The 24,394-nt window shown below is 42.5% G+C and overlaps 2 protein-coding genes across 7 annotated transcripts in view; one reads left to right on the forward strand and one right to left on the reverse strand.

The window, feature by feature from the left end:
- TDRD9 (tudor domain containing 9) overlaps nucleotides 1-24,394 on the forward strand; it is a 140,444-nt gene that overhangs the window by 1,912 nt on the left and 114,138 nt on the right. The window contains exon 1 of one of the 5 annotated variants that reach the window (XM_035261668.3): nucleotides 1,793-13,336. The exons of the other annotated variants lie outside the window; for them this stretch is intronic. The gene's annotated coding sequence lies outside the window, so the exon portion shown is untranslated. Of the gene's footprint in view, nucleotides 1-1,792; nucleotides 13,337-24,394 lie in introns of those variants that run through there. 5 annotated transcript variants of the gene reach the window in all.
- Nucleotides 11,280-13,555, reverse strand: RD3L (RD3 like). 2 transcript variants are annotated; one of them, XM_078335878.1, is made up of 4 exons: nucleotides 13,334-13,555; nucleotides 13,115-13,253; nucleotides 12,432-12,737; nucleotides 11,280-12,099 (listed from the first exon to the last, which is right to left on the reverse strand). In XM_078335878.1, the coding sequence occupies exons 3-4, from the start codon at nucleotides 12,728-12,730 to the stop codon at nucleotides 11,802-11,804; spliced, it is 597 nt and encodes a 198-aa protein (XP_078192004.1). In that variant the 5' UTR covers nucleotides 12,731-12,737; nucleotides 13,115-13,253; nucleotides 13,334-13,555; the 3' UTR covers nucleotides 11,280-11,801. The 2 variants fall into 2 exon arrangements, with proteins under 2 accessions (XP_078192004.1, XP_035117561.1); XM_035261670.2 differs by lacking the exons at nucleotides 13,115-13,253; nucleotides 13,334-13,555 and having other exon boundaries at nucleotides 12,432-12,855.

Here is a 24,394-nt window from a genome sequence, read left to right on the forward strand (position 1 = left end):
CCCTGGGGGAAGTACCTCCAGCTTGGAGTATCTCCATCACTGCTGCTCATCCCCAAGTCCAACACCCTTTACGGTTGAGAAGGCGATTTTGATTTTGTTTTTTAGTTACTCTTGTTTATTAGTTTTGTCTGGTTTGATGGATAGGCCCAGACTCTGGGTCACGCTTTCATGGGTCGTTTCAAGCCTTTGTAGAGTTCAAGTGATTCTCCTGCCTCAGCCTCCTGAGTAGCTGGGATTATAGGTACCCTACACCATGCCTGGCTAATTTTTTGTATTTTTAGTAGAGATGGGTTTCTGCCTTCTTGGGCAGGCTGGTCTCGAACTCCTGACCTCAGTTGATCTGCCTGCCTTGGCCTCCCAAAGTGCTGGGATTATAGGCATGAGCCACCGCGCCTGGCTGGACTGAGACTATAAAATCAGTAAAAATGAATTTTTAGAGTGATGAAATGAAAAAAGACAAAATACTAATCCCATTTAAAAAGTCATTAGATTCAGGCTGGGCGTAGTGGCTCACGCCTGTAATCCCAGCACTTAAGGAGTCTGAGGTGGGCAGATTGTTTGAGGTTGGGAATTTAAGACCGGCCTGGCAAACATGATGAAACCCTGTCTTTATAAAAAAAAATATAAAAGTTTTCTGGGTATGGTGGTGTGCTTGCAGTCCCAGCTACTCAGGAGGTGAGGTGGGAGAATTGCTTGAGTCCCTAAGGCAGAGGTTGTAGTGAGCCGAGATCATGCCGCTGCACTTCAGCCTGGGTGACAGAGAGAGACCCTGTCTCAAAAAAAAAAAAATTATTAGATTCAACATAGATAAAATTGCTTTTTGAAATTGCTGTAAAAATTTTAACGTCTGTGCTTAACCGCTGACAGGCAGTGGTTGGTCAATGAGTAGTGCTGGCTTTGATGACATTCATCTGGAAGTAGCTTCCTGGGCTCTATTCAGTGGCAGAGTTTCCAGCATGTAGCAGGCACTCACCTAAATATGGCTGTGTTACTGAATACGCACAACAGCCCTTAGAGGTTGATGGCTTTATCATCAACTGATTATTTCATGATTTTTGTAGTTGAAGAAATAGGTTTTGGTGGTAAAGTGACTTGCCCAACTTCTTGTAGCAGATGGTGGTGACAGGCAGAATGACTCCCCTGAAGATGTTTACTGGAAGCTGTGACTATGTAATGTTACCTGGTGAAAGAGATTTCACAGATGTAATTAAGGTTACACATCATAGGATAGGAAGATTAGCTAGATTGTCTGAGTGGGCCCAGTCTGCTCACATGAACCCTTAAAAGCAGAGAACTTTCTCAGGCTGGAGTCAGATACATTTGAAACAAGAGAAATTTGAAATGTCATTGCTCGGAGGGACCACATGGAAAGCATGAGGATGGAATGTGGGTAGCTAGGAGCAAAGACTGGATCCCACCTGACAGCCGATAAGGAAATGGGTACTGTTTGGAAAACTCTGCCTCTACCTTGAAAGCTCTCTCTCTCTTCCCCCCCACCCCCACAGAGAGGCTCTCCTATTTTTACAAACTGCCCTGGCCTTCTCGCCGCCGCAGCCACCTCCCGCCCCTTTTGCCTTATCAGCACTCCCCCCGCCGCTTATGCCTCCTCAGCACTCCCCAGTTTCCCGCCGCCCGCCCGGTTTCTGCCTCATCAGCTCTCCCCGGCTTCCCGCCGCCCGGCTTCCCGCCTAGCGGTTCAAACTGGCCAACAGCTGCCCACCACCTAGCCCCCAACTCTTCCTCTCCTCCAGCCCTTCTACCCTTATAAGACAACCCTGCCCCTCTGGGCGGCGCGGCCATTTTTCCTTTTCGTCCCGGCTGGTCCGCCCGGAGGCTCTTTCCTCTCAATAAAGCCTGAACTTAAGGAATTTCCTCTAGCCTGCGGTCCGGTTTTTTCCGAACGAGCTCAGTCTTCCCGCAGAGGGTAGGTCGCACAGGTACCTCAGTCCTACAATTTCAAGGGACTGAGTTTGCAAGGGACTGAACCTACAATTGCAAGGGCCTGGTTTTGGCCAACAAGCCCGATGAACTGCCAGTGGGGAATGCAACTCTGCCAGCACCCTGATTTAGCCTTAAGAAACCTTAAGCAGGGGACCCGGTTGAGTTCACCTGGACTTAGAATACATTTGTACTGTTTGAAACTGCTATGATTGTGTGATCTGTTGGGGCAGTACTGCTTTAGGCTACAAATCTGGTGGCAGAGCTGGGTTCGCATTGGGATGAGGTGACCCGTGAACCCGGCACAGTTCCTGGCACATAGTGGATGCTTGGATACTTGTTGAATGGTGTTTTCCAGTAAAGAAGAGCGTCGAGTGAGGCTTTGGCATCAGTGAGACAACATTTGACATAGGGGAGGGACGACTCTCATAAGCATAGGGTATTGCACAGTAAAATGTATTTGATAGAGATAGTCACTCAGTGGTAAGATTAGTGTGCACCAAGTCACTGCAGTTTGCTCTGGGAGAATGTTACTAAATCAGCTTAATGATTAAATCAGCCTAAAGCAGCAGAACGTGGACAATTTTTTGTTTTTCAAAGGAAAAAAGAAAAAAAAGCTTAATGAATAGTGCCTACCAGCATTAAAAAAAGAAATAGAAAATGCCAGACTGTATCACAGGTAGTTCAGACAAGAATTGCCTGAAACGATGTGGTCACCTGTGGGTCCCAGCATGAATCTTTCTCCCTGATGAAAGTGTTTCCTGAGTGCCTGTAGGGAACGGTTTATAAATTTTGTTTCCAGTGATTTTTATGGATTTCCTCATGTCTCCTTTTCCATATGGTACTGTATTTTACTCTTTGATGCTGATTATTGTTTCTGTTATCCCTATATTCTCGTGTCTTCACCTTGGCATATGAAAAAGAAAACCTCAGTGGCTGTATTATACCAGATGAAGCATTCTCCAGGGTGTAGCGCCAGCTTTCCTGTGGGTTGCGGTCCATGGCTGGGAGTCTTGCTTCACTCCCAGCTCCTTTCTGCCTGTGTTTCTTTGTGCGTTCTGCCGTGGACGTGCCTGCTTCACAGCTCACATTGACTCCTGGCTCATGAGGGTCTCACTTTTGTGTCTTTGATTGTTCAACACCTTATTAAAATGTTCTTTGTCCCTGGGAAGCCTTCACCATAGGAAGCTTTCAGATTTCCGGTGTCTGGTGATTACTTTCATCCAGTTTCCTATTCTATTTGATTTTACTATTATTGTTTTTAAAAATATTATAAAAGGCTGGGCGAGGTGGCTTATGCCTGTAATCCCAGCACTTTGGGAGGCCAAGGTAGGCGGATCACCTGAGGTCAGGAGTTTGGGACCAGCCTGACCAACATGGAGAAACCCCATCTCTACAAAAAATACAAAATTAGCCAGGCATGGTGGTGTATGCCTGTAGTCCCAGCTACTCTGGAGGCTGAGGGAGGGGAATTGCTTGAGCCTGGGAGGTGGAGGTTGCAGTGAGCCAAGATCACACCACTGCACTCCAGCCTGAGCAACAGAGTGAGATTCCATCTTCAAAAAAAATAGGAAGAAAAAAGTTAGTTAAAAAAATATAGAGACTGGGTTTTGCCATGTTGCCTAGGCTTGTCTCAAGCTCCTCTTTCTCTCTCTTTTTTTTTAAACCTCACTTCTAAGGAGAATCAAACTCCTGAGCTCAAGCAGTTTGCCTGCCTTGGCCTCCCAAAGTGCTGGGATTACAAGTGTGAGCCATCATACCTGGCCTAGATCCCTAATTCTTGGTTTTCGCTCTTGTTGTCTCTTACTGAATTTGAATGCCTGTTGTACTGGGCATTTTGTCAGGTGACACATGAAACGAGCCATCTTGGTCCTTCTGAGAGACAGGGAAAGTTAAGATCAGAGCATTTGAGAAGTTTACTATGCCCTAGTCTGCATACCTATTATATTGTGGAATGGGTGTGTGGGACTCCAAGGCATATTGCTTTTTCTTTCTATTTTTTTTTTTTTTTAGATGCTCTTGTTACCCAGGCTGGAGTGCAATGGCGCGATCTCGGCTCACTGCAACCTCCGCCTCCTGGGTTCAGGCAATTCTCCTGCCTCAGCCTCCTGAGTAGCTGGGATTACAGGCATGCACCACCATACCCAGCTAATTTTTTGTATTTTTAGTAGAGACGGGGTTTCACCACGTTGACCAGGATGGTCTCGATCTCTTGACCTCGTGATCCACCCGCCTCGGCCTCCCAAAGTGCTGGGATTACAGGCCTGAGCCACCGCGCCCTGTCCGGCATATTGCTTTTTCTTTTTGTCTTGTTGCCTTTTGGTTTTCAGGCCTCACATAGGTGTTAGTGCATGACTCTATAACTCTCCAAGAATTCCTATGTTCTGTTCACCCACAAAACCCACTTTTTTCCTGCGCTGTCAGCCAGGCTGGAGCATAGTGCTGCTGTGTGTAGCTTGCTGCAGCCTTGAACTCCTGTTCAAGCAATTCTCCTGCCTCAGCTCCAAGTAGCTGGGACTCCAGGCATGTGCCACCATGCCTGGCTAAATAAGTAAAATAAAATTTATTTTTTGTAAAGATGGTGTCTCACTGTGTTGCCCAGGCTGGTGTCAAACTCCTGGGCTCAAGCAGTCCTCCCTTCTGGGCCTCCCAAAATGCTGCGATTATAGGAATGAGCTACTGCCTTGGCCAAAGACCTTTTGGTTTGTTTAACATATTGAGTTTATTAAGTAAGTTTCCCATTGATTAAAAAGTGCTGGCGCATGTACTCTGTATGGACTGTGCAGCTGGAGTGGAGTGATTGAAAGGGAGAGAACAGATATGGTCAGAGAGCTAACAGGAGATAAAAAATTATGTCCTGCACCACAGTGAGGACCTTGCTGCTTCATCTGAGGGAGCCACTGCAGGAGGCTCTGGGGTTCTGAACAGAGCTGTGACATGATGTGACTTCTGGCTTTAATAGCATCACAGCTGTGATGAGTGGATTGAAGCGGGGGCAAGGACAGGAGAAGACTCTCTTGATGTCCTCTGTGATGGTTAACTTTGTGGGTCAACCTGACTGGGCGGTAGTGCCCAGATAATTGGTCAAACACTACTCTGGCTGTTTCTGTGAAGGTGTTTTTAAAATGAGATTAACACTGAAATCTGTGGACTTTGGATAAAGCAGATTATGCTCCATGAGGTAGGAGGGCCTTGTCCAGTCGAAGACCTGAATATAGCAAAGATTGACCTTCCTTGAGCAAGAAGAAATTCTGCCAGCAGACTGCCTTTGGGCTTGGACTGCAGCTCTTTCCTGGATCTCTAGTCTGCTGGCCTGTCCTGGAGATTTTGGACTCCGTCTCTGCAGCTGTGTGTGCTAATTCTTTAAAATGAGTGTCTTTCTCCACATTGTGTTGATTCTGTTTCTTGGGAGAGCTATGACTATCACATCATTTAAGCAGGAGATGGAATGGTGGCTTAGACTGTTGCACCAGAGCGAGCACAGAAAATCAACGCCGAGACAAAAGCATGCCAAACTGCAGGGTCTTTATTGCTGGCGGCCACAGAGGACTCATGTCGCTCCAACCCGTGGCCTCTAGCTCAGGGGGAGCAAGGCATTTAAGCTGCAAAGCCACAGCCTTGTTCAGGGGGCACAGGGGTGTGCAAGGCAAGCTGTCTGTACAGAAGCTAAAGTCAGTGGTTTGTTGCAAGGGGAGGGGGGTAGCAGTGGGAATTTTTGACCCTTAGAAAGTAACACTTCTGAGAACTGCAGTACAGTAACAGTTCTGAGAGCTACAGCTCTGCCCAGGTGCCATCTTTGTAAGATGATGGTGCTTAGGCTTCTGTTTCAGTCCCTGTCTCAAGACTAGGCAGGGAGCTGAGGGGTGGAGGATGTGGGGTGTGGTATTCAGGATATGTTCTTAAGCGAGAGGCAAGGATTCTGTAGCTAGAGGTGGTGTACGATGTGAGTGGGGACGCAATCACAGCTGACACCAAGCTTTCTGGCCTAGCGAGTGACAGGTGCTGCCTTCAGGTAAGGAAGGCGAGACTGCAGGAGGAATTAAGTATGTGGGGATACCGGGATGGATTCTGGACGTGTTAACTTTGAAGTGCCTGTTAGTGCGTGTAGGCAGTCTGGAGTTGAGCACGGCAGTCTGCCAGAGCTAGACGCTAGAAAGTTGATGCTTTGAGACTGATGAGTTCCTTAGACTCCAGGGTGTATCCTAGTGAGCGGGTGTAGACTGAGTGTTCACAGGTGCATGAGATGCAGTGAGAAAAGGAGACTAAGAAGTGGTTAGAGGAACACCGGGGGAGTGAGGGTCACTTGTTTAGTAGCCTGCACGTGCATATCTTAATACTCCCACGGGAACGAAATTGTACGCTCTTCCCGCTTATTAAGGGTATAGATTATCATGGAATCTCGATCTCTTGGTGCAGTACCTGACATAGTAGGAACTCAGATATTTGTTTGAATGAATGTCCTAGGAGGCCACAATAATAATATTTTTTTTACTAGAGGGAAGGCAAGGCATTTGGTCTGTGAGTAGATAAGCGTGGCAGAGTGATTTTACCTATTTACTATGTGAAAATGGAAGCAAGGTAATGACTGGGGATAATTATGACCATTTTGAGACAGTCTTCCTTTGTTGCGCCAGATGGAGTGCAGTGGTGCAGTCATGTTTCACTGCAGCCTTGACCTCCTGGGCTCAAGTGATCCTCCCACCTCAGTCTCCTGAGTATCTTGGACCACAGGTGCATGCTACCATGCCTTGCGAATTAAAAAAATTTTTTTAGTAGACATGGAATTTCACTGTGTTACCCCGGCTGGTCTCAAATTCCTGGGCTCAAGTGATCTTCCCACCTTGGCCTCCCATAATGCCAGGATTATAGGCATGAGCCACCATGTTCAACCTAGGAGACCCCAGTTACTGAATGCCTACAATATGTCATATCCTTATTCTAGACATGGTGAAAGTTGTTTCCTCATGCATTCCTGTCTGGATCAAATCATAAATCTCTGTCTTACTCTTCTGGCCATAGTGGATTTTCCTAAGGAGTGTATCAGAGTGTGTATTTAGGTATAGAATCAAACAATAAAAATCACAATATCCTGGCAAGTGTATTATAAAATATTTCCAAAATAAGAGTGCTGCTCCTGGTTTACATTGTCACCACCTAGACCAAACCACTGCCCTCATCTCTTGCCTGGATTATTGCAAAAACCTTCTATGTTTGGTCTCCTGAGTTTTCAACCCTAACCCCCAATAATCTAGCACCTAGAAGAATGCCTGGCATGATGTAGATGCTTAGTTAATGTTTGTTGAATGATGGCCTGACATAGTGGCTCATGCCTATAATCCCAGTGCTTTGGGAAGCTGAGGTGGGAGGATCAGTTGAGACCAGGAGTTCAACACTAGCCTGGGCAACATAGGGAGACCCTGTCTCTACAGAGTACTACAAAATTAGCTGGGTGTTGTGATGCCTGCCTGCAGTCCCAGCTACTGGGCAGGCTGACGCAGAAGGATCACTTGAGGCCAGGAGTTTGAGGCTGCAGTGAGCTCTGATTGCACCACTGTACTCCAGCCTGGGCAACAGAGCAAGAGCCTGTCTCTTTAAAAAAATTGTTGAACGAACAGATTCTTGAGTAAACCTTCACACCTGAGGTTCTTTGAGCACATGTGTGACCTCCTGTGGCATCGACTGCTGTTAGGACAAAATTTCGTCTGACTCTGCATCTAGGCTTGGCCAGCGTTCCTCCATCGGGCACCTCCTCACCTGCTGCTCTCTTGCTGCACCCTGGTCACATTGTCTTGAAGATAGCAAGCTCATTCCCACTTGGCAGCTTCCACATTGACTCTTCTGTGTTCAGTGTTTCCCCTCGCCCCCTTCCCATGACAGGCTCATTTCTTCATTTGGGACCCTGTTCAGATGTCTCCTTAGAGAAGTTTCCTCTGACCTCTGTAGCTAAAGCAGCCCTCCCCCACCTTCTTTCCTAGTCTCTCTAGTCTATTAAACAACTGTTTACCTTCTCTAAGCACTGAACTCCTGCCTCCATCCATTCTTGTTTGTAACAGCCAAAACCCAGCTCTGCCAGTTACCGCTGTGACTTGTGATTGTGTTTTTGGCCCCTCCCCCATCCCAAGGGGGGACCAGAATGATTTTGAGATTTCTGGCTCATAGAATTGAGTAGACATTTACTGAGATAGAAAATACTAATTGAAGGCACGAGAATCGCTTGAATCTGGGAGGTAGAAGTTGCAGTGAGCCGAGATCACGTTATTGTACTCCAGCTTGGGAACAAGAAAGAAACAAGCAAAAAACGAACTAGTTGATGATGTTTGAAGAACTAAGCTTTTAGAGGGTGTGCGTGTATTGGTACTAGGTGGTTCCTTTCTTGAATTCTGTTTGTCCCTTGAGGAAAAAAAACCTCTGTGACTTTGATTTTGAACATATTGGTGTTTCTTTTTTTTTTTTTTTACATTTTCTTTTTTGTATGGAGTGTACTGAAGGATGAACATGTTGATTTTCAAGTTGCCTGTGAGCATCTAAGAGGAGGCATCACATAGGCAATTGACTCTGTGCATTTGGAACTCAGAGATAAGTTGGGGGAGGGACACAGCAACCTGGATGTCAATCTCAGCTCTGCCAGTTACCACTGTACCGGCAAGCCATTGGATATATCTGAGGCAGTTTGCCCATCTGTCATATGGGAATATACCACGTCCTTTACAAGGATAGGATTAAATGAGAATACACTCATAGTGCTTAGTATGTGCCTGGCATGCAAAAGAATTACATTAATAATATTAAATGGATGGGGGTGGCTAGTAATGGTACCTTGAGAGCCTATTATATGTCAGGGATTATGCAGGATGCTTTTATGTGGCTTCATTTATTCTTTGTTCCCTAGCTTAAAATTGTAGCTCTTGAACTAGTGCTACATTCTTTTGATAAAACACACCTGAAGCATTCCCAGTCTTTCCCTATATTTTTGATCCTGATTCCTTTGCCAGCTTTAGGTATTATAAAGAGTCCAGTGTATAAATACATGGATCTGTCAATATTCAGGAAGTCATTTGTATTAAAGTTTCTATTTGACATATGGGCTTTCCAGAAATAACTACGGTTTTAAATTGCAGAGACCAGTGCTTTCACAGGATGTGAATATGGGAGATAGAAACTCAAAACTAAATGTAGTTTTCCTTTCCCTTTTCAAGCTTGGCTGGAAACTAATTAATTGCATGTGGGTGAACTTAGAGTGGCTGGGATTCAATTTCATCCTGAACTAGTGGAGTGATATAACTGTCCATAGCTGCTTCCATCACCAGAATTTTTTTTGCCGGGAGTTATTCCTTCCTGTCTGAATACAGAGGATGACTCCTGAAAGTGGCATGGTGTTGTCCAGTGGCTGCCTGAGGAGCCTTGGAGAAAGAAGGAAATGATTTGCACTTCTTCATGGCGTGTGTTTCCTGGTATGTACGGTGGGATGAGCAGTTCTGGTACTGGCCTTCATATACAAACTTCACGTTCTCCATGTTTCTTTAAATGAAAAATTTGTTCTCACCATTAAGGCAATGATATTTTCTTGAAACTCACATTTGCCTTTTTTTTAGTAGAGACGGGGGTCTCACCATGTTGACCAGGATGGTCTTGATCTCTTGATCTTGTGATCCACCCGCCTCAACCTCCCAAAGTGCTGGGATTACAGGCGTGAGCCACCGCGCTACAAAAAAAAAAAAAAAATTAGCTGGGCACGGTGGTGCGTGCCTGTAATCCCAGCTACGCGGGAGGCTGAGGCAGGAGAATTGCCTGAACCCAGGAGGCGGAGGTTGTGGTGAGCCGAGATCGTGCCATTGCACTCCAGCCTGGGTAACGAGCGAAACTCCATCTCAAAAAAAAGAAAAACAAAAACAAACAAAAAAACCCCTCACATTTGCTAGTTTCTATATTCACTGCACAATAAGCAGTTGTGTACTTTTTTGGGGCATTTGTCTCTCCCGCAAATGGTTTCCACTCTAAGAAATCTTACAGTGACTAAAGAAGCCAAAGGTAGTATGTATGAAAACTGAAAAATCTGAGAGCAGGAATGAGAGGTATCTTTATTTTAAATCTCCTTGGGACTGTGTTTGTTTACATGGTCTTGTTAAACCCAAATCAGGTGGTTGCATTACATGATTGGGATTTAAGACCAAATTGAGGTCAGTTGAAAATGATACAGTTGGCAAAGAATGCAGGGAGAATAAAGTTAGAAGGTGTTTTTTTTTGTAGTGTATGTTTAGTTCTAGTCTTTTTGAAAAAAGGTGTTTTTTTTTTTTTTTTTAGACAAGCTCTTGCTCAGGCTGGAGGGCAGTGGTGCGACATCGCTCACTGCAGGCTTGAACTCCTGGGTTCCAGTGAGCTTCCTGCCTCAACCTCCTGAGTAGGCAGGACTACAGGTATGTGCCACCACACCCAGGTAATTCCAATTTTGATACATACATATTTTTCTTTTTAGATGAAAGAAAACCATTAAATCTTCAAATGTAAAGTTATAGTTAGGTTCCTCGAACCTACCTTTTTTTTGCTTGGAGATGAAGTCTGGCTTCGTCATTCAGGCTGGAGTGCAGTGGCACGATCTCTGGTCACTGCAGCCTCTGCTTCCTGGGTTCAGGTGATTCACCTGCCTCAGCCCCTCTGTAGCTAGGATTACAGGTGACCACCGCCATGCCCAGCTAATTTTTGTATTTTATAGTAGAGATGGAGTTTCACCATGTTGGCCAGATAGTCTCGATTTCCTGACCTTGTGATCCCTGCCCGCCTTGGCCTCCCAAAGTGTTGGGATTACAGGCATGAGCCACCATGCCTGGCTGGACCTACTTTAATTGTGAATTCTAACCCTTTATCAGAAGAATAAATCTGACTGATATATAGTTTCCTACTTTTAACAAAGTTAATAAAAGGCAGATTTTATATATATTTTGCTGTTTTACCTGAGTATAAGTTTCAATTGCTCACCAACAGAGAATGTTTTTGTTTGAGAGTAGCAGCTACTCATGTTGCTAAATCCGTCTATGTATTTTTACTAATACAACATAGGGCTGAGTTTTATTATACTTTCCTTTAATGTTGAGCTTAAAAGTACTGTGGTGAAAACAAAGCTGAGACCTCCTGACCAACATGGTGAAGCCTCGTCGCTACTAAAAATACAAAAATTAGTGGGGTGTGGTGCGTGTGCCTGTAATTTCAGCTGTTCAGGAGGCTGAGGCAGGAGAATTGCTGGAACCTGGGAGGCAGAGGTTGCGGTGAGCTGAGATCCGGCCACTGCACTCCAGCCTGGGAAACAGAGCGAGACTCCTTCTTGAATGAAAAAACAAAGCTGAGTGTTGGGTTAAAGCCCTGTTTTATTTTTAAACTACATGTTATTTTCTCCCTCACCGCCCTTCTCCCCATCCCCTGCTGAGAAGGACGATCACAAAATGGGATGTTGATGTCTCATTTTTGTTATATTGTAAAGATAAGATTCACATTAATCATTTATTTAATTCTATACATAGCTTCCTTTTGGAATAAAAGTCAAGGTAAATATCTTAAGTTTTGTACAGAATTTGTCAAACTTCATACTAAATAAAGTTACTTTAGTTCCTGTGAGGTGGATTTGAGGTATAGGAAAATACTTGAAACATTTTTTCAAAATATTTAGGAAACATTTTAGTTAAAAGCTACTATTCAGTGAAAACATAGCCTGTTTAGAGTGGTTGAAAAAAAGAATACAGTTTAAAACACAGGACACATCCACAGGATACCGACCTTGCAAGGAGGAGAAACTTAAAGTTACATTACTTTATCTTAATAGTAAGAGTTCTGATTCTAAGGTGGTCACAAAAACTCCTCTAGTTATAAGTCACTTAACTAGATGGGTGATAATATGGTAGGTTCCATATTCTGTGTGAGAACACTGGGAACCTGTCTTTTGTGTTTTTGTCTACGTAACTGGAAATCGTGGGTATTTCGTCTTTGTCTGCCCTCTTGGAGCTTTCACCTGGGATGGCAGAAGGAGCAAGGCAGTCCACGCTCCCTGAGTCCTCCGGGTCCTCCTGCTCACTCCCTCTGTCAGGGCTGCTTAGGAAGTCTGTCAGAACCTGCTTGAAGATGCAGACTATTTCCCATGGCAATACATCATTTTCAGCCAGAACTTCTCGAAATCTAGAGGAATGTGGTAATGAATATTGAGTTTGGGACCTTTTTTGTTACATCTCTGTATCTCCAGAATACAGCTTGAATAATGTACTTGTATACTAGTTACCTACCTTTTGAGTAATATGCATGTTGTTTTAAAATTATGCTTCTATACTGGTAGTGGGAGGATGAAAAAAATTAAAATACTTCTAGTGAAGAAATTTTGAAGGTAATTTAAAACAATTTCTCACCAGATATCTACACAGCTAAATAATTTACATGATAGAATACAATTTCCAGTCAGAATGTGTGAGGAACTTAGAAGTAGCAAGTATCACAAGAGAACATAGTATTCTTACCTGCTGAGAATAGTTCCAGTTTGGCAAGGTTGAACTTGTGAGCAGAGAACTTCAAGTTGTCTTTGTTCAGTCACCGGGATAGTTATGTGGGGGTTCTGGTAGCTTCTGAGCCAGTTGTAATCCACACCTGTTTTTTTCACTCTTTGTTCATTTTCGATTTCTTGTATTAATCTCTCTCGCTCCTTTAAGTGCCATCTTAATTCCCGAAACAGAGTCTTTGTCACCACGTCTGAGCCAGGACAGTGTGCAGGTTTGTCGGAATCGTTTTTGGGCCACTTCATCCAGCCAAAAAGCGGCATTTTTAGCCTATGGAAATATTTTCACTTATTTGCACAAAATGTTATGGTTCTGATGTTATTGTTTCTTTACAATAAATTTGCCTGAAAAATGCATGATTTTTTTTCACTGGTGAGATATGTAGGTCAAAATAAGATTAGAACATGGATTAACGTCTCAATTTTTAACTGGGTCAGTGGCAGAAACCAAGCTTTGAAAATGCTTGTATGTAGCTAAGCAGAAATTAGAAACACAGAGTCAGAGATGATCTATAGGCCGAAGGCTATCTGAAAATAACAGCAACACTTGCTCTTGAAAGTTCTTAGGAGGCTTAAAATATTAATGTTGGGGCAAGTGCTAAAGATACTTTTGATTTATGTTTTGTGCAGAAAAGGTTTAAAGCTTACCTGTTAAGTTGATGGGCTGGTGCGATGTTGCCAGAGTTGACTGAAAGTGGTGGGAAAGCTGTGTTTCACTCCGGCATGCCTTGCTTTCCTGGATGCGTCCTTTGTTGAAGGAATGTGCCGCCTTATTTACCCACCGAAACTGCATTTGAAATAAATAACGTTCTGTGTTAGGAATGAGATTGTGCTGTCTTCATCTGGAGAGAACGCTCGTTAATTCACCTTGTAAGTAAGCTGGAAGAAATGACAGAATAACTGTTTAATCTTCACAAGTTATATAATGGTCTGCCTTTTGAATGTAGCTCAGTCTATTTGAAGAAAAATGCCAGCAGCTGTGGATGCTGGTCCTAAATGCATTCCGACATGTCTTTGGTAATGAAATGAAGAGTGGTCGTCTGAAGCCCACAGATGTGCTCCTAGCTAAACTGAAGACTCGCATGATGTGATGCTTTGCTGTGCAGAGCTGTAGGTCACAGTTTAGTGCTGTATTTTTATGCCTGTAGAGCTCTAAAAATAACCATGTTGCTTTTATTCTTCAGCTTAACTTTCAGGCCAATTAGAAGCCGAGTCACTGTCCCCTCTAATGAAAACAGGAAAAATAGATCAGACAAGACTATTTGCAAAACATACATTCTGAGAAAGCTCATTGTAATTGAGCGAAATAGGTAAAAATACTGATGTGAATCATAATTGTGAAATATTTAGCAAATGTTACATTCTGTATTCATTTTGTTTTTTCTTGCAAAATAGTTAAATTTGTATATTTAAACAAGTTAGAATGCTAGATGATACAATAAACACTTAACTAGATAACTTTAAAATATACTTTGTAATCTCTGAAAATATGGTAATAAGGCAGTAATTGGTTGTCAGGGAAAAATAGAGGCATAAGAGCATACAAAGTTCCAAACAAAATCTTATAATTCATCATAGAAAAATCATTTTATGATTTTTGGGGCTGAGGATGAAAAACTTGTATTTAATTTTTTTTTTTTTGAGATGGGTTCTTGCTCTTTTGCCAGGCTGGAGTGCAGTGGCGTGATCTTGGCTCACTGCAGCCTCTGTCTTCCAGGTTCAAGTGATTCCTCTGTCTCAGCCTCCTTTGTAGCTGGGACTACAGATGTGTGCCAGCATGTCCAGCTTTTTTTTTTTTTTTTTTTTTTTTTTTTTTTTTTTTTGTATTTTTAGTAGAGATGGGTTTTCACCATGTTGGCCAGGATGGTCTTGATCTCTTGACTTAGTGATCCACCCATCTCGGCTTTCCAAAGTGCTGGGATTACAGGCGTGAGCCACTGTGCCTGGCCTTGTATTTACTCTTTGGGTGCATATTGGTTTGTAATGGTCATTAACTGTGCTATTTCTTTTTTCTTTCCTTTTTTTTTTTGAGACAGAGTCTTGTGTCGCCCAGGCTGTAGTGCAGTGGCATGATCACAGCACACTGTAGCCTTGACTTCCTGGGCTCAATTAATCCTCCCACCTCAGCCTCTTGAGGGGCCAGGACCATAGGTGCATGCCACCGCATGCCTGGCTGGTTAAAAACCACATATATACGTATATGTTTTATATATTTACACTATTATGTGTTTTATATATGTACATACATATATGTGTTTTATATATGTATACACACGTATGCATTTATATAGGTATGTGTATATACACACAGATTGTATGTATATCTACATATGCACACATATATACATACACATGTATACACAGACATATATAATTTATATACATACACATGTATACACACATGTATGTATATAATACACACACACACACACACATATACATATATGCATATATTTAGGAACAAGGTCTCTGTGTTGTCCAGGCTGGTCTCAAACTCCTGGTAAGTCTTCCTGCCTCAGCCTCCCAAAGTGCTGTGTGAGCCACTGCACCCAGCCCGTGCTAATTTTCTATGCAAGTGTTTGTCTTTTGCTAAAGCGTAGATAGAGTATAAAAGGTCTTTTACTCCAGTTCTTTGTTAAAGGACTGCGTAGTGGTTTTTCCTTTATAGTATAGTTTCTTCTGTTGCTTTTCCCTTCAAATGAGCCATGAAGAATAGACATTGTTTCCATCAGACTTGCATGCCATTAATGATCAGAGTGATGTGTGTGGTCATCCTACAGCTCCTGTTGCTTGTATGTTAGAAAAAGTCAGACGTCAGGATTCATTATTGTCAACTAGCAGGTTTGCATATGACATGGAATATTAGTTAGGAGAAGGAAAGGAGTAAAGTCTTTCATGACAGAAATGTCCTACCAAATTTTATACTAAAATTTCAGTGGATCTTGCGACATCTTCCTTTGAATAACTTCCTCGTTACTGCGTAAAGTTTCTCCTCTGAAACGGTAACAAAAATATCAGAATGCACTGGATATGGAACTTAGGCCACATTTCTGTTGGAGGCCTTCTGCAGTCTTACACTACCCCTCCTTACCTGGCTGGCTTTCGTACTTGACGCTAGAGTGCATATTTTGTTTCAGACAGGCCACATTGCCCCCGATAACTTGCCATGCTTGCTTCTGATCCTTCAGCTTTGGTTCAACTGTTTTTTCTCTTCTGAAAAGCTGCTTCTCTGTCTTCTTCATATATCTGCAGAGTAATTCTCTTTTTCATGGACCAGCTGAAATACCAACTCATTTTTCTCCTTCAATCTGAGGGTCAATATCAACATCTTCCTTGGGCCTATGTTTCTTTCTAACTCTGGTTTTATTTATCTTTATTGTTGAACTTACAGAAAGACTGGTTTGGTCTGTGTTCCTGTTCTCTCTCTCTCCCCTGACAAACCCTTTTTATTTTGAGACGGAGTCTTATTCTGTCGCTCAAGCTGGAGTGCAGTGGTGCCATCTTTGCTCACTGCAACCTCCGCCTCCTGGGTTCAAGTGATTCTCCTCACTTGAACCGGCCTCAGCCTCCCGAGTAGCTGGAATTACAGGCGTGGGCCACCACACATAGCTAATTTGGTATTTTTACTAGAGACAGGTTTTTGCCATGTTGGTCATGATCTCGAACTCCTGACCTCAAGTGATCTGCCCACCTTGGCCTCCCAAAGTGCTGAGATTACAGGTGTCAGCCACAGCACCCAGCCTGTTTTCCATTTTCCCTAATGTTTTCCAATTAGATCCTGCCCTGTCCTCTACTGTGATTGCTGGCTTTCAGTCACTCAGCAGATATCTATTGACTGTCTGCCAGGGCCTGGATAGTTAGGGGCTGGGGTGTAGCAGCAAATAAGATAGACCTAGCTCCTCTTCCCAAGGAGCCAGTCTTCAAATGTGAAGACAAATATAAGTGCACAGATCATCCATAAGGTAATTATAGATGTCATAAGCCATTAATATACTTGAAGCACTTCTCCCACTTAGAGCTGAAGGTTAGAGAAGACCTTTGTGGGTAGGGTGTGTCCTTCTAACAGAGGTTTAAAGATCACTGAGCTAGCCACTGAAAGAGCTTCTTGATGGCAGTCTACCTTCCCGGCTTACTTGTTGGCACTGGTCTTGCCATTGAAACCATTATCCAAGACTGACCTTTTAAGAACTTTTCTTACCATCTCAGTTCACATTGAGTACACTTTCCTCTGAACTTAATTGTGCAGGTCATTCTTTCTACCACTTAATGTGTGCTGCTTGCCTTGTAACGTTTATTTTGTCCTGTCTCCTTATCGGTTTGAAGTGGAGACCTAAGTCATTCTCTGATGACAGTACTTCCCTGACTACTATGTAAGGAAGTACCTTGGATTGTATTGTATTTACCTTACATTTTAGTGAGTTGGATAAATGATTTGCAAACCTAGTAGGATATTTTGTGTGGACCACATAAAGCTTAAGCTATTATTAGGTCATTTGCTTTTTGGACATTGTCATAGTTTTCTAGTTTACACCTTGTTAGCTAAGTAGTATTAAATTTTATAAGACTTGAAATGAAATAGGATCATATAATGCATAATATGTGTGTGTCCATGTAAGATTTTAAGATCTGTAAGGAAGTACTTAAAAAGAAAAAAGTTTAGAATGACAACATTTTGGAACCTCCAAAAGCAAGCTAAGGAGCCAGGTATAACTTTTCATATATTACAATCAAAGCTGCTTTATATAGTATTCAACAGCACTTGATTGCAGTTAAAAAAGGATTTTTCATTGTGGGAAGACTAATATCTTGCTGTGTGTGTTTTTTTTTTTTTGAGACAAGGTCTTGCTCTGTCACCTAGGCTAGAGTGTGGTGGCATGGTCATAGCTCACTGTAGCCTTAGCCTCCTGGGCTCAGGAGATCCTCTCAACTCAGCCTCTTAAGTAGCTGGGACTATAGGCACGTTCCACCATGCCTGACTGATTTTAAGTGTTTGGTAGAGACTGGGTCTCACCATGTTTCCCAGGCTGGTCTTGAACTCCTGGGCGTAAGCAATCCTCCCACCTCGGCCTCTCAACATGCTGGGATTATAGGCATGAGCCACTGTGCCCAGCCTGTTTTCAATTCATTTTGCTCCTGAGTTAAAGGTTCTGGGTTATTGTTTCATTTTTCTTAAGGTACAAAGTACATTTCTACGGAGTTGTTCATATTAAAAAATCTCAGCAAACTAGGAATAGAAGGAAAACTACTAGCATAATAAAAACCGTATATGAAAAGTCCACAACTAACATCATACTCGATACAAGATTGAAAGCTTTTCCTGTAAGATCAGGAATCAAGGAGCGGTTGCTGCCCTTCAACACCTTTATTTAACCTGGTACTAGAATGTCTAGCCAGAGAAATCATGGAAGATTAAGAAATAAAATGCATCCAAATTGGAAAGAAAGAAGGAACAATATCTCTGTTTGCAGATGAGATGATTTTATATGTAGAAAACCCTAAAGATTCCACAAAAAACTGTCAGAATAAATTAATTTAGCCAAGTAGCAGGCTACAAAGTTAACATATAAAATTCAGTTTTATTTGTATACCCTAGCAATGAACAACCTGAAAAGGAAATTACAGAAGTATTCTACTGGTAACAGCATCAAAAAGAATAAAATACTCAGGAATTAACCAAAGAAGTGAAAGTCTTAAACAATGAGAAACGCAAAACATTGCTGAAAGAAATTAAAAATGGCTGGGCCTGGTGGCTCACGCCTGTAATTGCAGCAGTTTGGGAGGCTGAAGTGGGTGGATCATGAGGTCAGGAGGTAGAGAACATCTTGGCTAATACGGTGAATCCCTGTCTCTACAAAAAATACGAAAAATTAGCCAGGCATGGTGGCCCACGCCTGTAGTCCCAGCTGCTCAGGAGGCTGAGGCAGGAGAATCACTTGGACCCAGGTGGAGGTTGCAGTGAGTCGAGATTGCACCACTGCACACCAGCCTGGGCAACAGAGTGAGACTCTGTCTCAAAAAAAAAAAAAAATAAATAAAATAAGATGGATGATACCTTTGTTGAAAGAATTGTGAATAGCATAACTCATTTCTGGCAGAGGGTGAGTTTAGGACATTAGCTTCCATTGAGGAGTCTTTATGTGTTGTGAATAATATTTTAATGACCTCTTGGCTCACATAAGCAAACAACATAGGGATGTATCTGCTACGAAAATCCATGGATTTTTCAGATAGTGCCCTAAAAACAACTTCATGTGCCTCACTGGTTATTCTTCAGTTGTTCCTGCACTTGACTTTCTCATTGCTGACTACCAGTATAAAGCAGCATTGCCAAATAATCCCTACTTTTCCACTAAAAAAAAATCAAATGATATTAAGCTTCTTGAAAAATTTAGGTTAAACTTACTGTTAGATTAATGTATTTGTTGCTTCCCTTTATCTGGAATGTGGCATTAGCTTTATTTTAACCCTATTTTGTTTGTTTGAGACAGAGCCTTGCTGTGTCGCCAGGCTGGAGTGCAGTGGTGCGGTCTCGGCTCACTGCAACCTCGCCTCCTGGGTTCAAGCAATTCTCCTGCCTCAGCCTCCCGAGAAGCTAGGACTACAGGCACGTGCCCCCATACCCAGCTAATTTTTATATTTTTAGTAGAGATGGGATTTCACCATGTTGGCTGGGATGGTCTCGATCTCTCGACCTTGTGATCTGCCCACCTCAGCCTCCCAAAGTGCTGGGATTGCAGGTGTGAGCCACTGCACCTAGCCACCCTCTTTCTTTTTTCTTTTTTTGAAATAGAGTCTCTCTCTGTCACCTAGACTGGAGTGCAGTGGTGTGATCTTGGCTCACTGTAACCTCTGCCTCACGGGTTTAAGCCATTATTCTGCCTTAGCCTCCTGTGTAGCTGGGATTACAGGCATGTGCCACCATGTCTGGCTAATTTTTTTGTTTTTAGTAGAGATGGGGTTTCACCATGTTGGCCAGGCTGGTCTTGAACTCCTGACCTCATGATCTGCCTGCCTCGGCCTCCCAAAGTGCTGAGATTACAGGCGTGAGCCACCACACTGGCCTATTTTAATTCTCTTTAGTTCTTATTCAATTCCATGACTTAAGGTTTAAAAGCTGAACACTGGGATTTTTGGGTAAGAGATTGGCAGTTTGTTTGCATAATTATAATTGGCATTGTACATAGAAAGGATATGAGTACCTTTGGTTAAATCTGTACTTTCTAAATACCATAAAAGGGAAATGAAGTATAAGTCAGTTTTTATATAATCTGTTGGAAACAGGAGTTTTATTTGCTTAAGTCTCTTGGGATCCTGTATAGAAGCTATTCTCATTAAACACCATATAGTTAAGTCTGTTGTGTGGTACTAGCTACAAATTCGGTTTCATGTTCTACTTAGCAATTAAATAAACTGAAATGTTTCTAAAAAATAGTTAAGATGAAAAGTTTTCTGTTATATGTATTTGCCACAATAAAAAGATTGAAAAAAAATACAGTTAAAATTTAAGGAGAAACTGGTATTAAACTTTTTTCTTTTTTCAGTATTTTAATTAAAATATTAATGCATTTACCTGTCAAAATTAAAAGTTGCATTTCTATGCATTTTTCTTATTTTAGTGATTTATAGAAATTCTTTTTTTTTTTTTTTTGTGATAGAGTCTCACTCTGTCGCCCAGGTTGGTGTGCAGTGGTCTGATCTCAGCTCACTACAGTCTCTGCCTCCTGGGTTCAAGCAATTCTCCTGCCTCAGCCTCCTGAGTAGCTGGGATTACAGGTGTCTGCCACCACGCCTAGCTAATTTTTGTATTTTTAGTAGACATGAGGTTTCACCATGTTGGCTAGGCTGGTCTTGAACTTCTGATCTCAGGTAATTCACCCGCCTGAGCTTCCCAAAGTGCTGGGATTACAGGTGTGAGCCACCACGCCCAGCCAAGAATTCATAACTCTTGCTGCAGACGTTTTCTTTCAGATGATCACCTGCTTCCCTTCACCTGGTCAGAGCCATACTGTTAAACTAAAAGTCAGATACTGTTATTTCTGTCTCTGCTCAAAACCCATCTTACTCAGAACAAAAGCCAAAATCTTTATATTTACTCCCAGCTCCTCCCTTGTACCTCCAGCTCTTCTCCGTTTCTTATCCTCTTCCTGCCTCCTCCTGTGGGAGTCACCCAGGCCTCTTGACTCTCTCAGCTGCACCTGGTACACTGTTATTGTTGAATGAATTAATGAGTAAATGTAGGCAAACAGTAATCAGAGGAATGCTGATATTTTGGAACAGGTAAAAGTTAGCTTTGATGCAAACAGCATTTTACTGAAGTGTATTAGACAGAGTTCTCTGGAGAAACAGGGCTAAAAAGACATATCTAGATCTGTAAGAGGAGGAGATTGATGATACTTGGCACACATGATTACAGAGGCTGAGACATCTCACTATATACCTTCTGTAAGCTGGAGAAGAAGGAAAGCCAGTGGTGAAATTCGGTCTGACTTTGAAAGCCTGGGAACTAGGGGAACTGATGCTGTAACTCCCATTCCAAGACAAAGCCTGAGAACCTGGGATAGGGGACTGCTGATGGAGTCTTAGAATCTGAGGGTCTGAGAATCAGGAGCTCGAGTGTCCCAGGGCAGGAGAGACTGGATGTCCCAGTTCAAAAAGAATTTACCCTTCCTCATCCTTTTTGTTCTACTGGGGTGGGCTCTCAGTAAACTTGGTAATGCCCATCCACATTGCCAAGGGCAGGTCTCCTTTACTCAGCCTACTGATTCAAATGCTAACCTCTTCTTGAAACACCCTCACTGACACAGCCAGGAAAAAATGCTTCATCAGCTATTTGGGCATCCCTTGGCCCAGTCAAGTTGACATTAAATGAACTATTACATAAAGTTTGTCACAAATTTCTAGAATCAGTATCATATAGCCTCTTTGACAGCAGTGCATTTAAAGTAGACATTGGTAAGGAAAATATAGCTGATAGCATGTAACACAAATCACGATTGTCTTTTTTCACTTAATGTCCTGGACAGTTTATCTATTGGCATGGATAGAGCCATAACAGTCTTTAAAAATGATTCGCATTAGGGGCTGGGCACAGTGGCTCATGCCTGTAATCCCAGCACTTTGGCAGGCTAAGGCAGATCATGAGGTCAGGAGATCGAGACCATCCTGACCAACATGGTGATACCTCTGTCTCTACTAAAATACAAAAAAAATTAGCAGGGTGTGCTGGCATGCGCCTGGAGTCCTAGCTACTTGGGAGGCTGAGGCAGGGGAATCGTTTGAATTCAGGAGGCAGAGGTTGCAGTGAGCCGAGATCATGCCATGGCGCTGCAGCCTGGTAACACAGCAAGACTCTGTCTCAAAAAAAAAAAAAAAAAAAGCCGCGGATACACATTAACTAAGGTATGCCATCGTTTTAGCTAGTGCCCTGTTGGACATGCTTTTCAGGTTTAATTATTACAAATATTAAGAAAAGATACCCTTCCTCCCTGGAATTTTTAATACTGTCACCCAATTTTAATTTTGTCCACGTCTGTAATCAGCATCTCACATATCTACTATATCTGCTTCACAAGAGTGGCAGTTTCATGCAGGCAAGGACTTTATTTTGTTTCCTGCTGTATCTTTAGTGTCTGAGACAGTACCCTGTGTGCAGTAGGTGTTCAGTAAATATTTGCTGAACAAATCAATGTTTTTGTGCATGTGTTTGCATGTGCTTTGTTTAAATGTACTGATACTGCTTTAAGAAAGATTCTGAGGAAAAGTTGGATTGTAGGAGATGTTTGTTTTAAGTTTTGGTTATTGTTTATATTGTTTATTTTTATTTTATTGCATTTTAGGTTTTGGGGTACATGTGCAGAACATGCAAGATAGTTGCATAGGTACACACGTGGCAGTGTGATTTGCTGCCTTCCTCCCCTTCACCCACATCTGGCATTTCTCCCCATGCTATCCCTCCCCAGCTCCCCGCCACCACGGTCCCTCCCCTTTTCCCCCCAATAGACCCCAGTGTGTAGTGCTCGCCTCCCTGTGTCCATGTGTTCTCATTGTTCATCACCCGCCTATGAGTGAGAACGTGCAGTATTTCATTTTCTGTTCTTGTGTCAGTTTGCTGAGAATGAGGTTCTCCAGATTCATCCATGTCCCTACAAAGGACACAAACTCATCGTTTTTGATTGCTGCATAATATTCATTGGTGTACATGTGCCACATTTTCCCAGTCCAGTCTATCATCGATGGGCATTTGGGTTGGTTCCAGGTCTTTGCTATTGTAAACAGTGCTGCAATGAACATTCGTGTGCATGTGTCCTTATAGTAGAACGATTTATAGTCCTTTGGATACATACCCAGTAATGGGATTGCTGGGTCAAATGGAGTTTCTATTTCTAAGGCCTTGAGGAATCACCACACTGTCTTCCACAATGGTTGAACTAGTTTACATCCCCACCAACACTGTAAAAGTGTTCCTATTTCTCCACATCCTCTCCAGCATCTGTTGTCTCCAGATATTTTAACGATGGCCATTCTAACTGGCATGAGATGGTATCTCAATGTGGTTTTGATTTGCATTTCTCTAATGACCAGTGATGATGAGCATTTTTTCATATGTTTGTTGGCCTCTTGTATGTCTTCTTTTGTAAAGTGTCTGTTCATATCCTTTGCCCAGTTTTGAATGGGCTTGTTTGTTTTTTTCTTGTAAATCTGTTTGAGTTCTTTGTAAATTCTGGATATCAGCCCTTTGTCAGATGGGTAGACTGCAAAAAATTTTTTCCCATTCTGTTGGTTGCCGATTCACTCTAGTGACTGTTTCTTTTGCTGTACAGAAGCTGTGGAGTTTGATTAGGTCCCATTTGTCTATTTTGGCTTTTGTTGACAACGCTTTTGGTGGTTTGGTCATGAAGTCCTTGCCTATTCCTATGTCCTGAATGGTTTTGTCTAGATTTTCTTCTAGAGTTTTTATGGTGCCAGGTCTTATGTTTAAGTCTTTAATCCATCTGGAGTTAATTTTAGTGTAAGGTGTCAGGAAGGGGTCCAGTTTCTGCTTTCTGCACATGGCTAGCCAGTTTTCCCAACACCATTTCTTAAACAGGGAATCCTTTCCCCATTGCTTGTTTTTGTCAGGTTTATCAAAGATTGTATGGTTGTAGCTATGTTGTGTTGCCTCCGATGCCTCTGTTCTGTTCAATTGGTCTATATCTCTGTTTTGGTACCAGTACCATGCTGTTTTGATTATTGTAGCCTTGTAGTATAGTTTGAAATTCGGTAGTGTGATGCCCCCCGCTGTGTTCTTTTTGCTTAGAATTGACTTGGCTATGTGGGCTCTCTTTTGGTTCCATATGAAGTTCATGGAGGGCTTTTCCAGTTCTGTGAAGAAAGTCAATGGTATCTTGATGGGGATAGCGTTGATTCTGTAAATTACTTTGGGCAGTATAGCCATTTTCACAATATTGATTCTTCCTAACCATGAACATGGAATGTTTCTCCATCTGTTTGTGTCCTCTCTTATTTCGTTGAGCAGTGGTTTGCAGTTCTCCTTGAAGAGGTCCCTTACGTTCCTTGTAAGTTGTATTCCTAGGTATTTTATTCTTTTTGTAGCAATTGTGAATGGCAGTTTGTCCTTGATTTGGCTTTCTTTAAGTCTGTTATTGGTGTAGACGAATGCTTGTGATGTTTGCACATTGATTTTATATCCTCAGACTTTGCTGAAGTTGCTTATCAGTTTCAGGAGTTTTTGGGCTGAGGCGATGGGGTCTTCTAGGTATACTATCGTCGTCTGCAAATAGTGACAATTTGGCTTCCTCCTTTCCTATTTGAATACCCTTTATTTCTTTTTCTTGCCTGATTGCTCAGGTTAGAACTTCCAGTACTATACTGAATAAGAGTGGTGAGAGAGGGCATCCTTGTCTAGTGCCAGATTTCAAAGGGAATGCT

Source organism: Callithrix jacchus, chromosome 8 (assembly GCF_049354715.1).
Source record: "Callithrix jacchus isolate 240 chromosome 8, calJac240_pri, whole genome shotgun sequence".
Classification (NCBI taxonomy): domain Eukaryota; kingdom Metazoa; phylum Chordata; class Mammalia; order Primates; family Cebidae; genus Callithrix; species Callithrix jacchus.